The following is a 17,611-nucleotide window of genomic DNA, read 5'->3' as shown; positions in this document are numbered from 1 at the left end:
TGGCCCTCCAAAAATGGAGGAGGCTTTTGACCCTTGATGAACCTGAGGAGCCTTGAGGGGGGCAGAGAGGTCCTCTCTCCCCTTCCCAGACTTTTCTTCCAACCATTTATTACTACTGTTTATCAAACTTAGCCACCCTCACCTCTCCTGCAGCCCTGGAAGGAAAAAACAGGCACATGGCATGCATGTCTTTTTAACACGTGTTTATTCTCCAGGTTGGCTCTGCCCCAGTTGGCTCTGTACAGTCTACAGCAGAATCTACACAGAATGGGGAGGGGGGGCGAGTTCTGGGGGAGGGAAGAGGGGGCAGGTCCTTGTTCGTATCGAGAGGGAGGGCCGAGGGGAACGAAAGCTGCTCTGCATGGCCGTCTCTGCAGGGATGTTGCGGGGAAACAGGCTCCTTTTGCACCCAGGTCTCTGGAGGGGATAAACTTGGGTCTGGACTGTACCACTTCAGGTCCCCCGGAGGGGGAGGTAAAGGGACACCTGATGACCCACATTCTGTAAGTGGAGGATCCCTGATTTATTTATTTTTTGGGGGGAGAGGATATGCCAATCTTGCTCAAGTCAGTCTCCCCTACTCCAAAAAGGTTCCCTCCCACAATCCCAAAGACAATACAGGCCCCTGTCAAGAGTCTCCCAGAGCATGTGCAGAGTCTGCGGCCCAGGACCTTAGGGTTGCTTTTGATGCAATTCCTGCCTTGCAGGGGATTGGACTAGATAACCCTCAGGGACCCCTCCCAATTCTACACCTCTATCATTTCACAGCACTCAAGTGAGGAGGGGCAGGGACTGCCAGAAAGGGGGGCTTTTGCTATGCACAGATCTGGCCCCCTCCTTAAAATCACAGCTGTGAATCTGCAGGATGCGAAGCCAAGCAGACCCCTGACCCCAAAAAGGAAGGGGAAGGGGGCTTCCAACAAGGGACCGGAGGGGCAAGACTGGGCAGCGAAAGAGGAGGGACCCAGGAGTCCGGGGGCCTACGATCCACTTCACCCTTTCAACGGGATCCGGAGACAGGCAACAAACCAAGCCGGGAGCTGGGCTGCCCAAAGTCCGTTACTGCAGAAAGAAGAGAAATCCGTGAGATACTGACCCAATTTGGAGAGGAAACATTAGCTGGCTGGGGGTTGCAATTGCAGGAATTGCTCCACAAGAACCCTGCGAAGTAGGCAGACTGGATCCTGCCCCCCCTTCATCATGGCCAGGGACTGGGGATTCGAACCCAGATCTCTCTGCCAGGGCCTAGTCTGGCCCTCTCACCACTGCACCGCACTGCCTCTCAGCGAGTGGCACAGAGATATATTTTTTTAAAGAATAGAAAAATGAGGAATCGAGAGAACTTGGCAATCTTGGGAGCATCTTGGACACTGACCTCGGATTTGGGCTTCTCCGATTTGGGTTTTTCTTCAGAAGCTGAAAAGGAGGAAAATGAAGCAGGGAAAGGTGAATGACCAGAAAACCCAATGAAATGGACAGGAATACTTGAAAGCATGCAGAAAGCTAAAACGGAAATCAACATTTCTGAGCCGCTGGGCAGGGATGTTTTTAGCAGGCGACCAAAGAGAGTCTGGCCAAGGCGCCTGGTTGGTATCAAGAGGCAGGGAGTTCCAAAGAGCCTTGGAGCCGGGAGGGACCCTGAGGGTCATCTAGTCCAACCCCCCGCAAGGCAGGAATCTTGAACCCAGAACCCTGAAATCAGGAGCCTCAGGCTCTCCCAGCTGAGCTTCTTGTACTGGCAAATGTGGGAAAGGGGAGTCAATTGGCCAGTGCCAGTTTGTTTTGGTTCTCATTTTTATTATGTACGTTGTGTTTTCATCGTGCCCGGAGATCCAGAAAAGGAGGGTGCTGTGCACATTTATAGAATCCTAGAATTGTAGAATCCGAAGGGACCAGAGGGTCATCTAAGGCAGGAATCTCAACTAAAGTATCCCCCAGAAATATTGACCAAATGCTAAATAGGACCATATCGATAACAAAAATAAGAGTACAGAAGGGGTGGGTGGGAACAACCTTACCCCATCGGAAGAAGGACCGCAAGACCCCCAGGAGCACAATGGCGACCAGGAACAAGCCGATGGCGTCCTCCAGGGAGGGGCCCAGGGACCCTGGGTGGGGGGAGAAGGGGCAGAGGCAGAAGGGGAGCTTCAGCGAGGGAGAAGGGGGGCGACGTCAGACCCCCACCCTGCCTTGGCCACCCATTGCAGGTCCCAAAGCTGCACCTTCGCCCCACCCCCATATCCTCCACCCCATGCCCGACTTGATCAGTGCCAATTCACAGAATCCTAGTTGGCAGGGCACCCCAGCGGTCATCTAGCCCAACCCCCTTCAAGGTCCCAGCTAAATCACGCAGGACGGACGACCCCCCAACCTCCGCCAGTCAGGAATCGCACCCACAGCCGGTCTTCTGGGCTTTGCTACCCAGCCCCCAGGGGACCCCGGCACAGACCCCCAAGTGCAGACCCCCACCTGCCACATGGAGCACGACCGCCTTCTTGACCCCCGCCTCGCCCAGCCCGGCGTGGCCCACGTGGCAGACGTAGGAGACCCCGTGGTCCTCGGTCGGGACGGGCAGCAGGCGGGCGAAGCTGGTGAAGCTGAAGGTGCCGTCGGGAGCCTGGCGGTGCCCCGAGTCCCCGATGTCCAGGAAGGCATCCTGGGGGGCGCCGGACCCCCTCCGCTTCCAGCTGACCGAGGCACCCAGAGGGAAGAAGCCGGAGACCTCGCAGGCAAGCTGGGGCCGGGCGCCGGGGGGCACCGAGAGCGTCGTGGGGTGCAGCGTCACCTGGGGGGGCTCTGCAGGGCGAGAGGGGGAGAGGGAGTGAGCAGAGCGCCTCCTGCTGACAACCAGGAGTGCTGCAGGCTCCCAGCTGCTGGGAGGGGAGAGGGGGGCTCTTGGATTCGAATCCTGAGGAAGACAGGGTCCCCGTTGGCTTGATCAAGTGGCCAGGCGCTTCTTAAGGAGCCTCCCAGTCCAGGGGCAGTCTCTCTGGATCGCTTGGTTCTTGGAAGCCTAGAATTGCAGAAGTGAAAGGGACCCGCAAGGGTCATCTAGACCAACCCCTGCCAGGCAGGGATCTCAGGGCAATTTGGCCACTGCGAGGTCTAAGCACTCTCCCGATGTTCTTTTGGAGCCTCCAGGCCCAGGAGCAGTCTATCTGGATCCCCAGGTCCTGGCCGGCATTTGGACTGTGAGAATACAAGATGCTGGCTCCATGGGGGTCCCTTTGGGCAGTGGACCCCCCTTTCCCCTTCCCTCCGCCCTCCCTGCGAGGGAGACCCCCACTGGTCGCTCACTCACCCACCACCTTGAACTCAAGCGCCTGCTGGGCGTGCAGGTGGGGCAGGTAGACGGTGCAGATGTAGGTGCCCTCGTGGCGGACGGCCACGCTCCGCAGGCGCAGGGAGGCGCCGCCGCCCTCGGCATCCAGCAGCAGCTCGGCCCCCTCCTCGGCCACCGACACCCCCCGCGAGGCTCCGTCGAAGGCCAGCACCACCTTCCCAGCCCCCCGGAACTGATGGCGCCACTCCACCGAGAAGGCCGAGGCCGGCGCCGAGAAGCCGCAGTGCAGGACTGCCGGGCGCCCGAGGCGGGACTCCAGGCGCGGCGTCCGCGTGAAGACCGACAGCACCGCTGCGCAAGGAGGGAGGAGGGCGAGGTGAGCAGGAGAGATCCCCAGCGGTCATCTAGACCAACCCCCGGTGCAAGGGAGGAATCCCAGAAGGGAACAACCCAAACCCAGCCTGCAAAAACAACAAACCCAGGGCCGTGTTTAGCAGATGTGGCACCAGGCTGCAAATGTCTGCCCAGCACCCCCAAATTACCACTGATAATGTTGGGGTGGCCGTAGCTGCGCATTGCCAGCCATTGTGAGGGGCGCAACTCTCCGCCATGCCAATGCAGGAGAGCGATCCCCCGAGAGGCCAGCGCCCTGGCGCGATGCATCACTAAGCCCTATGGGAAATACGGCTCCGAACAAACCCACAATCTATTTGATTTATTCATTTAATTTCGTGGTTCTCAAATTTGGGGGAGACCCCCATAAACTCTCTCCCCTCCAGCCAATGCCCTAAAAAAGGAATGGTTTGGAACAACTGTTTGCACGACCCAGTAAGATGAAAGCAAGATTTGAAAGAGCAACAATTAGTTGCCAAATGACTCAAAATCCACTTCAAACTACTCCAAGTAGTTCAACCCAGCAGATGCATTTGATCCAGGGATTTCCACTTTCCAATTGGCCCACGGTGCCCCCCACCCCCCATGAGGGTGTAACCAATGACTTTGGGCACCCCTAATTTAAATAACTGCTTTTCTGCCCCGCCTTCTCCTCCCAGGGGCTCAAGGCGGCCTCCCTCCCCTTCCTCTGCCATTCCCCCGCGCTGACCCTGCCAGGTAGGCCTGCCTGAGAAGCACTGACTGGCCCTCAGTCCCTCCCTCCCAGGCTGCTGGTGCAGGGCTCTAGCCGCTAGGCCGCGCTGCTCCCCTTCCGCTCGCCAGGTGGTACCTGTGGTGGTGGTGACGCTGCTGACCCCATCCTGCTGCTTCCAAGGCGGGGCCTCCTCGGTGTGCAGGACGCTGCTGACCCCGAACTCGGCGTCGGGGGCCTGGATGCTGGCGATGAGCCACTTGCCCCTCTCCAGGGCGCGGGGGCAGCCCCCTCCGCCCGCCAGCCCCTCCGCCCAGGCAACGTGGGACTCTTGCGGCGCGTAAGCGTTGATCTCGCAGGAGGATTCTGCCTCGCTGGCATCCGGACTCAGCCAGGGCGGGGGGGTGGCCGAGGCCTGACCGCCCCACAGGGAACCAGAGGGGTCTGCCAGGGGGACAAAGCGGGGGGAGGTGAACCAGTGTCTGGGGGGGGGGGAATGATGAGCCTTGTCTCTCCACTGCCGGACCCCCCCAACCTACATTGCAGGGGGTTGGAGTGGATGACCTTTGGGGTTCCCAACTCCACCGTTCTGTGTCAAACAATTCAGTTCAACACACAGAATCACAGAATTGGAAGGGACCCCCGAGGGTCATCTAGTCCAACCCCCTGCGATGCAGGAATCTCAGCGAAAACAAGATGCCCTCTAAGGAGGATTTGTTTTGTCTATTTAATGGGATTTAAATGCCAGTTAATAAACTAAAAGAATCAAGCAGTTTTGTACCTCTGAAAAGTGGAAATGTTGAGGTTGGAAAACAATATATCCATAATAAGCATAAATAAATTAAATTAATCCACAACAATAGGACTCCTGAGTTCTTGAGATGATTTCTTTTGTCCATTTACTGTATTTATTTTTCCCAATTGGAACTATAAAATGGTGATTTTCTTGAGTCAAAATGAGAGTAACCCTGAACATTTTTTAGAAAAAAAGCACTGTACCTATATACCAGAGAAGCATGTATGGAACTGTAGTTGTTTGCATATATAGTGATATATTGTAATATACCTTCCCCCCTTTTTATTTCTTTGTTCTCTATTCACTTTTTATTTCCCTTTTTATTATTCAAGTATTCTCAGTTTAAATTGTGTGGTTGAACCCGGAGCCAGGCCTCTTGGCCCTCATCATAACTTTGCTGGGGGCTCCCCTGGGCCTCTTGGGGCTCTGGCACCCAGCACAGTTATTTCAAATGATCTCAAACCCTAAAATGGATTTATAGGAAATTGACAGACGTAGATGATCTCTAGAGATATTGGGAAGCTGCCGGATGCCCCCTTGGTTGGGCCTGTGATGGACAGCAGAGCCAGGCCAGTCAGCGGATTTAGTCCCTCAGAAATTCCCCGGGGGGGTGGAGCCTTGCTCTGATTGGCTGCCAAGCCAGCGGGGGCGGAGCCAGCCCTTTTGGCGGGAAAATGCAAGGCGCCTTTTCTGAGGGATGGTCTGAGGGGGGAGCTTGGAGGGGAAGGTGGGGAGGAGAGGAAGAGGAGTCAGGCGGGAGTTGAAGGGGAGAAGCTGGGGGGAGGGAAGGGAGACCCCCAAGAAGGAGGGCTGAGGGGACCCCCTGGGTGTGGGGGGCGGACTGAGAGGGGGGGCGGAGGGAGACCCCAAGAAGGAGGGCTGAGGGGACCCCCTGGGTGTGGGGGGCGGAGGGAGACCCCCAAGAAGGAGGGCTGAGGGGACCCCCTGGGTGTGGGGGGCGGACTGAGGGGGGGCGGAGGGAGACCCCCAAGAAGGAGGGCTGAGGGGACCCCCTGGGTGTGGGGGGGAAACTGAGAGAGGGGGGAGCGGAGGGAAAGGGCCCCTCGCTCAGGAACCCCCCAAGTCCAGCATTTGAGCACCATGTCTAGAAAGCGGAACATCGGCCTGAGAAGAGACTTCTGCGTTTAATGCCCTGACAGCCTCCAAGTTGAGGCAAGAAGTTGACTTCTGCCTGGAAGAACCGTCTCCGGTCCCCACCTTTTTCTGGGTAAATAGAACTTTTCTTCTTCTGCCCTGGACTCTAAATCCCCAAGTTTCCCCTCACACAAGAGAGGCTGTGGTCAATGGCAGAAATTCACTGAACTGGCGTAATGTGAGGTGGATCCGCTATATTTAATTGGGGGTCGTTAGCAGGGACATAATGCCTCTTTATTAATTGGAGGCTTGAGGGGGGATCCGCTACAGGGCCGTTATAAAACGATCCTAAAGAGTTGTAGAGTTGGGATGCATTTATACCAAATATAGTGGGTTAAGAATCAAGATCTATGTTTTGGGATAATAATATCACCTAGACATTAGATAAGTATATATGGAATTGGAATTCTTAACTCTTTTAATGGTATAGTGTATTATTATAATTATTATTACACTGGTACCTCAGGTTACATACGCTTCAGGTTACAGACTCCGCTAACCCAGAAATAGTGCTTCAGGTTAAGAACTTTGCTTCAGGATGAGAACAGAAATCGGGCTCTGGTGGCACAGCAACAGCAGGAGGCCCCATTAGCTAAAGTGGTGCTTCAGGTTAAGAACAGTTTCAGGTTAAGAACGGACCTCCAGAACGAATTAAGTACTTAACCCGAGGTATCACTGTGTTATTATTTAGTCACACTGATGTTTTAAAAAGAAAAAATGTTTTAAAATAAAAAAGTAAACACCTGCAGGTTGGACCCCGAGGGACATCTAGTCTCACCCCCCTGACATTTGGCCTTCCAGCCTCTGTTTGGAAAACCTCCAAGGAAAGCAACTCTGTCCCTGGAGGTTTAAAGACGGAGATTGGGGAAGGAGATCCAGAGAATCATGTAAGTTTCCCAGCCTCAGTTGTGGCGCCTGTGAAATGGGTCTCCCAGTGAGGCTGAATTCAGAGGTGCTTCCAGTCCCTCCCGGTGAATGAGGAGCCGGGATGGGACCCAGGGGACAGGTGGGGGTCTCCTATGGGGCGTCTCCATACCCAGGACCTGGAAGGCCAGGCCGGCCTCCACCTCCGGGGGCAACTGGGACTCCAGGGCAGCTTCTTCCAGGCGTCTCCCGGGCGGGGGCAGGAACAAGATGGCGGGGCGCTGCTTGGGGGCGCTGGACATGCCTGAGCCTCCGCCCCCAGCCTCCTCCAGGAACCAGCAGCCCCGCTTGGCCAGCGGAGGCGAGGATCTGCCGAAGGACGCTCCTGCGAGGAGAGGAGGAAGAAGAAGGGGGTGGACTAGATGCCTCTGGGGGCCCCAAAGCAGCCGCAGCAGCATCTGGGTCCCCCCTAGCCCAGCCCAGTCTGGGTAGACTGCCTCTGGGCCTGGAGGCTCCACCGGGAGAGCCCTGCTGGATCCGGACCAGGGCAAGGTAGACTGGCTCTGTCCAGGGAGGCTCCATTGGGAAGAAAGCAGAGCCCAAGGGGGCGCCAGCGAAGATGCCCCCGAGGGGGGCCGGAGGGCAGAAGCAGCGGGGCAGCAAGGGGCCGGATTCGGGACTCTGCCAGGAAACGGAAAGCGAAAGCGGAGGGACTATCCCGGGCCAAATCCCCCCCCCGCCCCGCTTTGCGACAGGCAGAAATCCCACCGGAGACGTTTCCCCCGCCAGCCCCTTCCTGCACCCCCTTGCAGGGGGAGGAAATCCGACCACGGGGGCGAGGGACGCCTCCTCCTCCGCCCCCCTCGGAGGGAACCCAGGCGTCCGGCCCCGAGGCGCCCTGCGAGGGGGGGACCCAGGCGTCCGGCCTCGACCTACCCAGCAGCAGCAGCAGCAGCAGCAGCAGCGGGAGCCCCTTGGCGCGGAGCGGAGCGGGTTGGGCAGCCATGAGGCTCCGCAGGGAGAGAGCAAGGAGAGGCGGCGAGCGGCGATGGCGGAGACTCCGTCCGCGCTTCCCCTTTCGATTTCGGAGCCCCGGAAGGAGGGCGGGGCAGGAAGGAGGGGGAAGCTCAACATCAAAAAAACGAAGATCACGGCCACTGGTCCCATCACCTCCTGGTAAATAGAAGGGGAAGAAATGGAGGCAGTGAGAGATTTTACTTTCTTGGGCTCCATGATAACTGCAGAAGGTGACAGCAGTCACGAAATTAAAAGACGCCTGCTCCTTGGGAGAAAAGCAATGACCAACCTAGACAGCATCTTAAAAAGTAGAGACATCACCTTGCCAACAAAGGTCCGTATAGTTAAAGCTCTGGTTTTCCCAGTAGTGATGTATGGAAGTGAGAGCTGGACCATAAAGAAGGCTGATCACTGAAGAATGCATGCTTTTGAATTATGGTGCTGGAGGAGACTCTTGAGAGTCCCATGGACTGCAAGAAGATCAAACCTCTCCATTCTGAAGGAAATCAGCCCTGAGTGCTCACTGGAAGGACAGATCCTGAAGCTGAGGCTCCAATACTTTGGCCACCTCATGAGAAGAGAAGACTCCCTGGAAAAGACCCTGATGTTGGGAAAGATGGAGGGCACAAGGAGAAGGGGACAACAGAGGACAAGATGGTGGGACAGTGTTCTCGAAGAGACCAGCATGAGTTTGACCAAACTGCGGGAGGCAGTGGAAGACAGGAGTGCCTGGCGTGCTCTGGTCCAGGGGGTCACGAAGAGTCTGACACGACTAAACGACTAAACAACAACAACAATTTATACCCCACCCACACATCTGGGGGCAGGGCACAAGGCTGCTGTCTAGATGGCCTCTGAGCCGAGAATCACAGAGAATTCTGCACATGCTCTGGACCATCCGGATTCTGGGAGGGAGGGAGAGCAGCCTGCTGGCTGCGCTCAGCTTGCAAAGGGTTAAATTGAACAGAGCTGGAGTCCTAGATAGGACAGGAAGCAGAGACAGCAGGCGACAGGTCCTCCAGAGCAAATGTCCCCTCCCTCCGTGCCCAGCCCCTTCTGGCATCTCTTGTCTCCTCCACGTGCTGCCTCTGTTTCCCTCCTGGGAAGAGTCTGGCGAGTCTCCTCTCTCTTCCCCCTTGGGGTGCCTGGGGGAGAAGAAGAAGAAGAAGAAGAAGAAGAAGAGTTTGGATTTTGATATCCCGCCTTTCACTCCCTTTAAGGAGTCTCCAAGCGGCTAACATTCTCCTTTCCCTTCCTCCCCCACAACAAACACTCTGTGAGGTGAGTGGGGCTGAGAGACTTCAAAGAAGTGTGACTGGCCCAAGGTCACCCAGCAGCTGCATGTGGAGGAGTGGAGACGCGAACTCGGTTCCCCAGATTACAAGACTCTTAACCACTACCCAGAAGGGGGTCCCAGGGCTGCAGGGGGGTGTTCTGCTTCTGAATGGCAGGGGGAGACCCCCAAGTCTGGGTGCAGAGGGTCCTGCTGCCCCCCCATTCCTCTCTGCCAAGTCTGGGGGGATGGCCAGAATCCCCCTTGAAATGGGGGAGCCCCTGCCAGGCCATCCTTTCCCCCTGCCAGATCCTCCTCCAGATCAGCTCAGGTCTCGAGCCCAGAGCCCCAAGGGAAGCCTCTCTGGGCAGGGGCCATGAATCAGCCATTGAAGAATGTTATGAATAACATACTGAATAAAGGAACATTACCAATTACCAGTCTTTTAGAAAGAAGCATATATTACAATAATTCCAAAACAAGGTGCTGATCCATTTATGGTGAAAAATTATAGGCTAATTGTGTTATTAAATAATGATTATAAACTTTTTGCTAACATTTTAGCAAATAGGTTAAAAGAAATGATGAAAGAAGTAATTCATGAAGATCAAGCAGGCTTCCTTCCTGGTTGACATATGAAAGACAATGTAAGAAATATGGTAGGCCTAATAGAATATTTGGAGACCTGGAATGACAAGCAAGCAGCTTTAATATTTATAGATGCATAAAAGGCCTTTGACAATATTTCATGGAACTTTATGAAAGAGAATTTAGAGATGATGGACTTTGCTCAACCTTTCCATATGGGACTGGGAGCTATTTATAACAACAACAACAACAATTTATTTATATCCCGCCCTCCCCAGCCAAAGCCAGGCTCAGAGTGGCTAACACCAGTAAAAATAGCATAATTTACATAAAATCACAGTCAATTAATTAAAAAACATTCTAAAATCAGTTCAGAATCAAATTAATGGCAACCGTTGGTCTAGAGTTCTATGAAGATTACAGAAGGAGAGAGGGGGTCAGACTGTGCCTTGGCCAAAGGCCTGGCGGAACAGCTCCGTCTTGCAGGCCCTGCAGAAAGATGTCAAGTCCTGCAGGGCCCCAGTCTCTTGTGACAGAGCATTCCACCTGATCGGGTCCACGGCCAAAAAAGCCCTGTCTCTGGCTGAGGCCAGCCTAACCTCCCTATGGCCCGGGATCTCCAAGATGTTTTTATTTGAAGACCGTAAGGTCCTCCGTGGGACATACCAGGAGAGACGGTCTCGTAGGTACGAGGGTACTAGGCCGTATAGGGCTATAAAGGTTAAAAGCAGCACCTTTAATCTGACCCTGTACTCCACCGGGAGCCAGTGCAGCTGGAATAGCACTGGGTGAATGTGATCCTGCAGCGAGGACCCCGTAAGGAGTCTCACCATGGCATTCTGCACCCGCTGGAGTTTCTGGGTCAGTCTCAAGGGCAGCCCCACGAAGAGTGAATTACAATAATCAAGTCTCGAGGTGACCGTTGCGTGGATCACAGTGGCTAGGGCAGGGTGAGGGAGGTAAGGAGCGAACTGCTTAGCTTGGCGGAGATGAACAGAAAGCCAAACTGATTGTTAACAACACTTTAACAGAAACTTGTGATATTACAAAAGGTAGCAGACAGGGTTGTCCTTTATCACCATTGGTAATTATAACTGTTTTGGAAGTTCTGGCGAAAGTCTTAAGATTAGATCAAGATATTCAAGGCATAAGAGTAGGACATAAAGATGGGCGGGGTATAAATTATTATTATTATTATTATTATTATTATTATTATTATTATTACTACAAATTAAAAGCCTTTGCAGGCGACTTAGTAATAACGGTGGGAGATCCCCTTTCCAATGTACCTAAAGTGCTGGATAGGTTATGTGAATTTGGCCAAATAGCCGGTTTCAGACTGGAGGGTGTGAAACACCTAGCAGTCAAGTACAACATTCCTAGAGTAGACATAAATAGGAATGCTTGGACCAGCCAGTAGTAAACTTCCTGTTTCCTCCTGGGCTGGGACAAACTTCCTCTGCATGTGACTAGAGGTGGGCAGGACCTTACCTGCCCAGGTACAAAGGGGCAAGGCAGGTAAGGGATTTATGGGAAAGGATATATAATGAATTAAATAAAAATTTTAAATATACATTTGTGGAAAAACCATGACTTTTTAGGTATAATAGGTGAACAGATTCCCAGAAAGTTTTTTAAAAAAACAAACGGGACGGGGAAGACCCGAAATCAGGAAGTTCAAGTATTTGAGAAGGATTGGAGTAAATTTGTGTATTATTTAAAAGATCACTGCAAACAGTTTAAAACATTAGCATGTTTGTGTGAAGACTTGTAATGTGAAATTAATTTTGATAAATTATTTTTAGTATACTTTAACAGTTGGAAAACTAAAAGATGCAGAGAATTTATGTTTACAGTATTTGAAGAAACATGGAGGGAGGGAAGTCGAAAGGTTCTGATGAACCTGAGGTGTATTGTTTTGAAATGGTTTTGACATTGTATTCTTATTTGAAAAGCTAATAAAGAAGTATTATACCAAAAAAACAAACAAACCTGCAGAGCACTGCCAAAACCCCCCAAAAATGTTCATACTCACACGAGAAACCATGTCAATGCCAAAGATTTCAGGCCTTCATCTGCCCAGATGCAACAAAACATGTCTCCCCCACATTGGTCTCTGCAACCACAGCAGGCGCTGCAACTCTTCAATGGTTTTTCCTCAATGACACACTCTTCCATTGTCTCTCAAGACAACGGAGATGGATGCCTCACCTGGACCTGGTCCTCACCAAGAGGGAGGAACTGATCGATGAAGTAGAAGTACTGGGAAACTTGGGAGGAAGTGATCATGTTCTCCTGGGTTTCATGATACAGAGGCAAGGGGAAGCGGAGTGTAATTGTGTGGGAATGTTGAGGGTGGCAGGAGAGGATATATTGATTATCAATATCCTTCCTAACTTAGCAGAGTGCATTCCTCTTCTGATGCAGCAGAAACCTGGTTGCAAACTCGTGAGTTTCTTAAGGCAATAAGCAATTCAATCTGGCTTGTCCGGATTGAAATATGTTCTGCTATTCCTGGTAAGATCCCCTTTTAAATCCCTCCTAAAAGAATAAAGACACCACAGTCTTATTCATAAGTAACAAAAAGTAAAAAAAAACCTTCTAGTAGCACCTTAGAGACCAACTGCAATTGGTCTTACAGGATAAATAAAGCAAGGGGTGAGATGGCTAAAAATAGCTTTATCATGTATAAGAATCCAATATCTCAATGTCAGACGTTAACAGTCATCAACAGGTTTACCACACCTATCAGCCAATCACCCATTCCCACCACCCGTCTGAGTAATACCCCTCCCCACCCTCTCACTATATATAAGGGTCTGGTGACTTCTGTTTCAGTGTAGCTGAAGAAGTGTGCATGCACACGAAAGCTCATACCAATAGCAAACTTGGCTAGTCTCTAAGGTGCTACTGGAAGGAATTTTTTTATCTTGTTTCAACTACGGCAGACCAACACAAAAAGTAGTTTTACTTACGAGCAGGCAGAGCACAGTGTGATCCCTGAAGGCAAGCTTAAAGCTTAAAGTTACAAATGTACAAACAGGTTTACCCCATATGGAAGATGACCTGGGGACTGCTGTGGCAGCTAGCAGTCCAGTCCAGGTGATGCAGGAAGGTTAAAAAGGAGAGAAGTAGAAGGTAGCAGCATGACTTAGCCTTTGACCAGGTCTGGAAGGGTCACGCCCACCTACTAGTCCCATGCAAGAAAGGATGCTCCAGCCCAGGAGGAACAGGAAGTTTCAGCTGGCTGGACCAAACATTCCCTTGCATGTCCACTCTAGCAAAACAAGGAATATTGTACATGACTGCTCCCAGTAGATTATATCCCACAAATTGGACATTTACCCTGGACTTTAAAAAAACTGAAAGAGTTACTGGGGATGTTCCCATGGTCAGAAATACTCAGAGAGAAGGGAGTCCAAGAAGGATGGGGATTTATTTAAGGTGAAATATTGAAGGCCCAAATGCAGACAATATCAACAAGAAATAAAAGTGGGAGGCATCTAAGGAAACCGATGTGGCTGCATAAGGAGCTTACAGATGAGCTGAGAGTTAAGAAGAGCATGTATAAGAAATGGAAGGAAGGGGAAATCACAAAGGAGGAGTAGACACGAGTAGCCAGCAGTTGCAGGGTGAAGGTCAGGTTGGCTAAAGCTTAGAATAAGCTCAGGCTTGCAAAAGAGGTTAAAAATTATAGGAAAGGTTTCTTTTACTATGTCCAAAGTAAAAGGAAGAAGAAGGAAGTGGTAGGAGAAGAAGGGGGTATGCTATTGGGTGACCAAGAGAAGGCAGAACTGTTCAACACCTATTGTCTTCATCCAAAAGGAAAGTGATGCCCAACCTGGTGATAATCAAATAAATGATGTAAGGAGCGAACTGCAGCCCAAGTTAGAAAATGAGGTAACAAGAAATGAATTCAGATCTCCAGGGCCTGATGGGCTGCATCCAAGGGTACTAAAGGAGCTTGAGGATGTAATCTCAGAGCCTTTGTCTGTGATCTTTGAGAATTCTTGGAGAACAGGTGAGGTCCCCACAGACTGGAGGCGGAAAAGGATCTAGTAGCACACCTAGGCCACCAGCCCAAGTTGATCTAATGGAAATGAGATTCTGACTAAACAATAGGGAAAACATTCTGATGGTAAGAGACAGTGGAAAGGAACTACCTTGGAAACTGTGCTTAAAACACCATCTCTGCTTAAAAGCTCTTTCATTGGCAGAGCTTGAGATCCAACAAATATGAGGGAAGTTGAAGTCTCCCACGAGTACTGTATCCCTCCTTTTGAATGTTTGGGAATCTGCTCTAGGAAGGCATCATCCAAGTCTGCAGTCTGGCTTGGCAATCTATAACGGACACCCACTGTGAAGCCACTGCTGTTTCTCCTACAATTTTTATCCCTATACTCTCAATCTGCTTTCCATGCTCCCGGTCATGGGTTTCTTCACAAGTGTACACCAGTGGTACCTCAAGTTACAGATGCTTCAGATTACAGACGCTTCAGGTTACAGACTCCACTAACCCAGAAATAGTACCTTGGGTTAAGAACTTTGCTTCAGGATGAGAACAGAAATTGTGTGGTGGCAGCAGCGGGAGGCTGCTGGTACCTCAGGTTAAGAACAGTTTCAGGATAAGAATGGAGCTCCAGAACGAATTACCGTATTTTTCGCTCTATAGGACGCACTTTTCCCCCTCCAAAAAATGAAGGAGAAATGTGTGTGCGTCCTATGGAGCGAATGCAGGCTTTCGCTGAAGCCTGGAGAGTGAGAGGGGTCGGTGTGCACTGACCCCTCACGCTCTCCAGGCTTCAGTAACCTATCCGCAAGCCTTCGGAGCGCAGCGGGAGTTCCCGCTGGGCTCCAAAGGCTTGCGGATAGCAGCCCGAAGCCCGGGGAGCGCAGCACTGCGCTCCCCGGGCTTTGGGCAGCTATCTGCAGCGCTTGCCACCGCTCCCGGACCTGTTCTGGGGGCTGGGGTCGGGGGAATCTCGGGCTGCCCCCGCCCCAGACCCGTGGCTAAAAACAAAGCCGCACGTAGCCTCTCCCGGCTGGAGGGGTTGTACGTGGCTAAAGAGGAAGCCAAGACAGCCAGCGGGATGGAGCCCGCTGGCTGTCTTGGCTTCTTTGCTCTTTGGGGCTGGGGGAGGGAAATAAAAATGTTTTTCTTTATTCCCCCCCAAAAAAACTAGGTTCGCCCTATGGTCCGGTGCGCCCTATAGAGCGAAAAATACGGTAAGTTCTTAACCCGAGGTACCACTGTACTACTCCCTTCCAGTTTGGTCTGTTCCTTTTGAACAGGCTGTACCCCTCAGTTTCCACGTTCCAGTCATGAGTCTCATTGTTAGGGAATCATTCTGCCAGAAACAGAGGAGGCTCCAGAAAATTCATTTACATATGGGAGTGGCACTCTAAGCATGCATGGCTCTGGCTGGTGGTGCCAATAAGAAAGAGGAACTATCAGTTTCGTTTTTTGCAGAAGGCAAATGTCTACCCGAGTGCTGCCTGTAAATTCTGCTTTGCTGGGACTGCTGATGGACGCCATTGCTGGAGAGAAAGAGAGACATTTAACTCAAAGCGTGCCATTAAAGCGGTTTGCTTTCAGAGTCTGTGAGTGATTCATCTCTAAGAATAACTTCAGTTACTGTTCACTGTTTCCGAGGAAAAACTCTTCTAAACAATTGAAAGCATGTTACTGAGGTGCCTTCACACAAGTATCTACGAGCAGAGAAAGTGTAACAAACCTTTAATATTCATCCCAGCAGGTTTCAGTAATGCCTTCTGAGTCATCTTTGCCAGCCTGTAGTGGAAGCTCCAATTTGTCTTGCTGAACTGAAACCAGGAGTCGCTCCCTCCAGCCGCTTCCTTCTTGTACAATCATGCCTCAGGTTGAAGTTGCTTCAGGTTGAGGGTTTTCAGGTTGCGCTCCACGGTGACCCAGAAGTAACGGAACACGTTACTTCTGGGTTTTGCCGCTCACGCATGCGCAGGCGCTCAAAATGACATCACGCACATTCACAGAAGCGGCGAATCGTGACCCGTGCACACGCAGATGCGGGTTGCGTTTGCTTCAGGATGCGAACGGGGCTCCGGAACAGATCCCGTTTGCATCCAGAGATACCACTGTAGTTCTTGCCCTTTATCGGGTTTCTGGAGCATCGCCTCAGTTTCCTGTGCATCAATGAGGCTACCATCCCCAGTACCAGGTGTTCTTCTGTCTTCTGCAATATCATCTCCTTCCCCCTCAAGATCTAGTTTAAAGCTCTCCTCATCAGGTTTGCGAGACTCCGCAAATGTTCTTGTCACTGGCCTAGACATATGGAACTCCCTGCCACTGGAGATTCAGCAGACGCCTTCTGGGCTGACTTTTAAAACGCCTCCCAAAGACTGTTCAACCAGGCCTACGCAGGCAGCTAAGAAATTTCTCTCTTTCTTTCACTCATTACAATTTTATGTTTGGGTTTTAGGTTCTTACATTGCTGTAAACCACTTTAGGATAAAGCGGCATATAAATATTTTTATAAAGCAATAAATAATTGTCAGACAATGCGACTAGAAGTGTGTTTATTTGCTCCAAGCGAGACCTGCCATGAAGAACACCTCCCCCCCCAGGATGGGCTTGCTCCTTGTGGGCCTCTGGGATACCTGACCCCCCCCCCCCCGCCCGCCTCTGGTTCTGCTGCTGATGGCACTGGATGTTCTAGCAGGCAGTGAGAGAAGCAACAAGCGATGCAGAAAGGTATCTAGCTGAAACACAGAAAACCAGTTTTAGCACCAGAACTGAGTGCACCCTCATCTTATTTTATTTTAAATAAATCTTCATGCCCTGGGCAGCTTCCGCCTCCTGCAGACTTCCAAACAAACCTTTCTCCTTTTTGGACATCTATGCTGTTCCTGCTCAGAACGGGGAGGTTGAAGAAACAGCAGGGCACTGAATTTCTCCACCCGCCATAAACCCCCCACCATGGAAGAATTAAGTCTTCTCAGGCTTTTCCTGTACTGTCCAGCCATATCTAAAGGTAAAGGGACCCCTGACCGTTAGGTCCAGTTGTGGACAACTCTGGGGTTGCGGCGCTCATCTCGCTTTATTGGCCGAGGGAGCCGGCGTGCAGCTTCCGGGTCATGTGGCCAGCAGGACTAAGCGGCCTCTGGCGAACCAGAGCAGCGCATGGAAATGCCGTTTGCCTTCCCGCCGGAGTGGTATCTATTTATCTACTTGCACTTTGATGTGCAACTGCTAGGTTGGTAGGAGCTGGGAACTCGCCCCGTTGCAGGGATTCGAACCGCCGACCTTCTGATCAGCAAGCCCTAGGCTCTGTGGTTTAAACCACAGTGCCACCCGCATCCCACACCAGCCATACCTAGGCCGCCATAAAAAGCCAGGTCGCAGAGGGGCAACATAGGAGATCCCAAATAAACAGCAAGAAGAACTTTCTGACAGTGGAAGCGATTCCTTGGGAAGGAGGTGGGTTCTCATGGCATCGGAGAGTTGTAAAGGACTCCCAAGGGCCTGCAATGAAAGCCCAGGTACCTGGGGGTGGGGTTTGCAACCAACACAAA

At 51.8% G+C, this 17,611-nt stretch overlaps 1 protein-coding gene across 3 annotated transcripts; it reads right to left on the bottom strand.

The window, feature by feature from the left end:
- Positions 1-292: 292 nt before the first annotated feature.
- TAPBP (TAP binding protein) lies at positions 293-8,307 on the bottom strand. 3 transcript variants are annotated; one of them, XM_053378734.1, is made up of 8 exons: positions 8,119-8,305; positions 7,355-7,567; positions 4,506-4,811; positions 3,302-3,634; positions 2,470-2,796; positions 2,019-2,108; positions 1,376-1,416; positions 293-1,062 (listed from the first exon to the last, which is right to left on the bottom strand). In XM_053378734.1, exons 1-8 carry the CDS (start codon positions 8,186-8,188, stop codon positions 1,060-1,062), a joined length of 1,383 nt encoding a protein of 460 aa, XP_053234709.1. In that variant the 5' UTR covers positions 8,189-8,305; the 3' UTR covers positions 293-1,059. The 3 variants fall into 3 exon arrangements, with proteins under 3 accessions (XP_053234709.1, XP_053234710.1, XP_053234711.1); XM_053378735.1 differs by having other exon boundaries at positions 7,355-7,564; XM_053378736.1 differs by lacking the exon at positions 2,019-2,108 and having other exon boundaries at positions 8,119-8,307.
- Positions 8,308-17,611: the final 9,304 nt, after the last annotated feature.

This window comes from Podarcis raffonei, chromosome 2, assembly GCF_027172205.1.
Source record: "Podarcis raffonei isolate rPodRaf1 chromosome 2, rPodRaf1.pri, whole genome shotgun sequence".
In the NCBI taxonomy this organism is placed as follows: Eukaryota; Metazoa; Chordata; class Lepidosauria; order Squamata; family Lacertidae; genus Podarcis; species Podarcis raffonei.
Note: the sequence above shows the minus strand (reverse complement) of the source record. Positions and strands in the feature narration are given on the sequence as shown.

Excerpts from the sequence above, each read along its gene's own strand:
- TAPBP (XM_053378734.1), bottom strand. The coding sequence starts at position 8,188 with ATGGCTGCCCAACCCGCTCCGCTCCGCGCCAAGGGGCTCCCGCTGCTG. Across the intron at positions 4,812-7,354 it reads CCTGGCCTTCCAGGTCCTGG|ACCCCTCTGGTTCCCTGTGG; the intron begins GTATGGAGACGC and ends TCCCCCTGGCAG. Across the intron at positions 2,797-3,301 it reads GCTTGAGTTCAAGGTGGTGG|AGCCCCCCCAGGTGACGCTG; the intron begins GTGAGTGAGCGA and ends CTCGCCCTGCAG.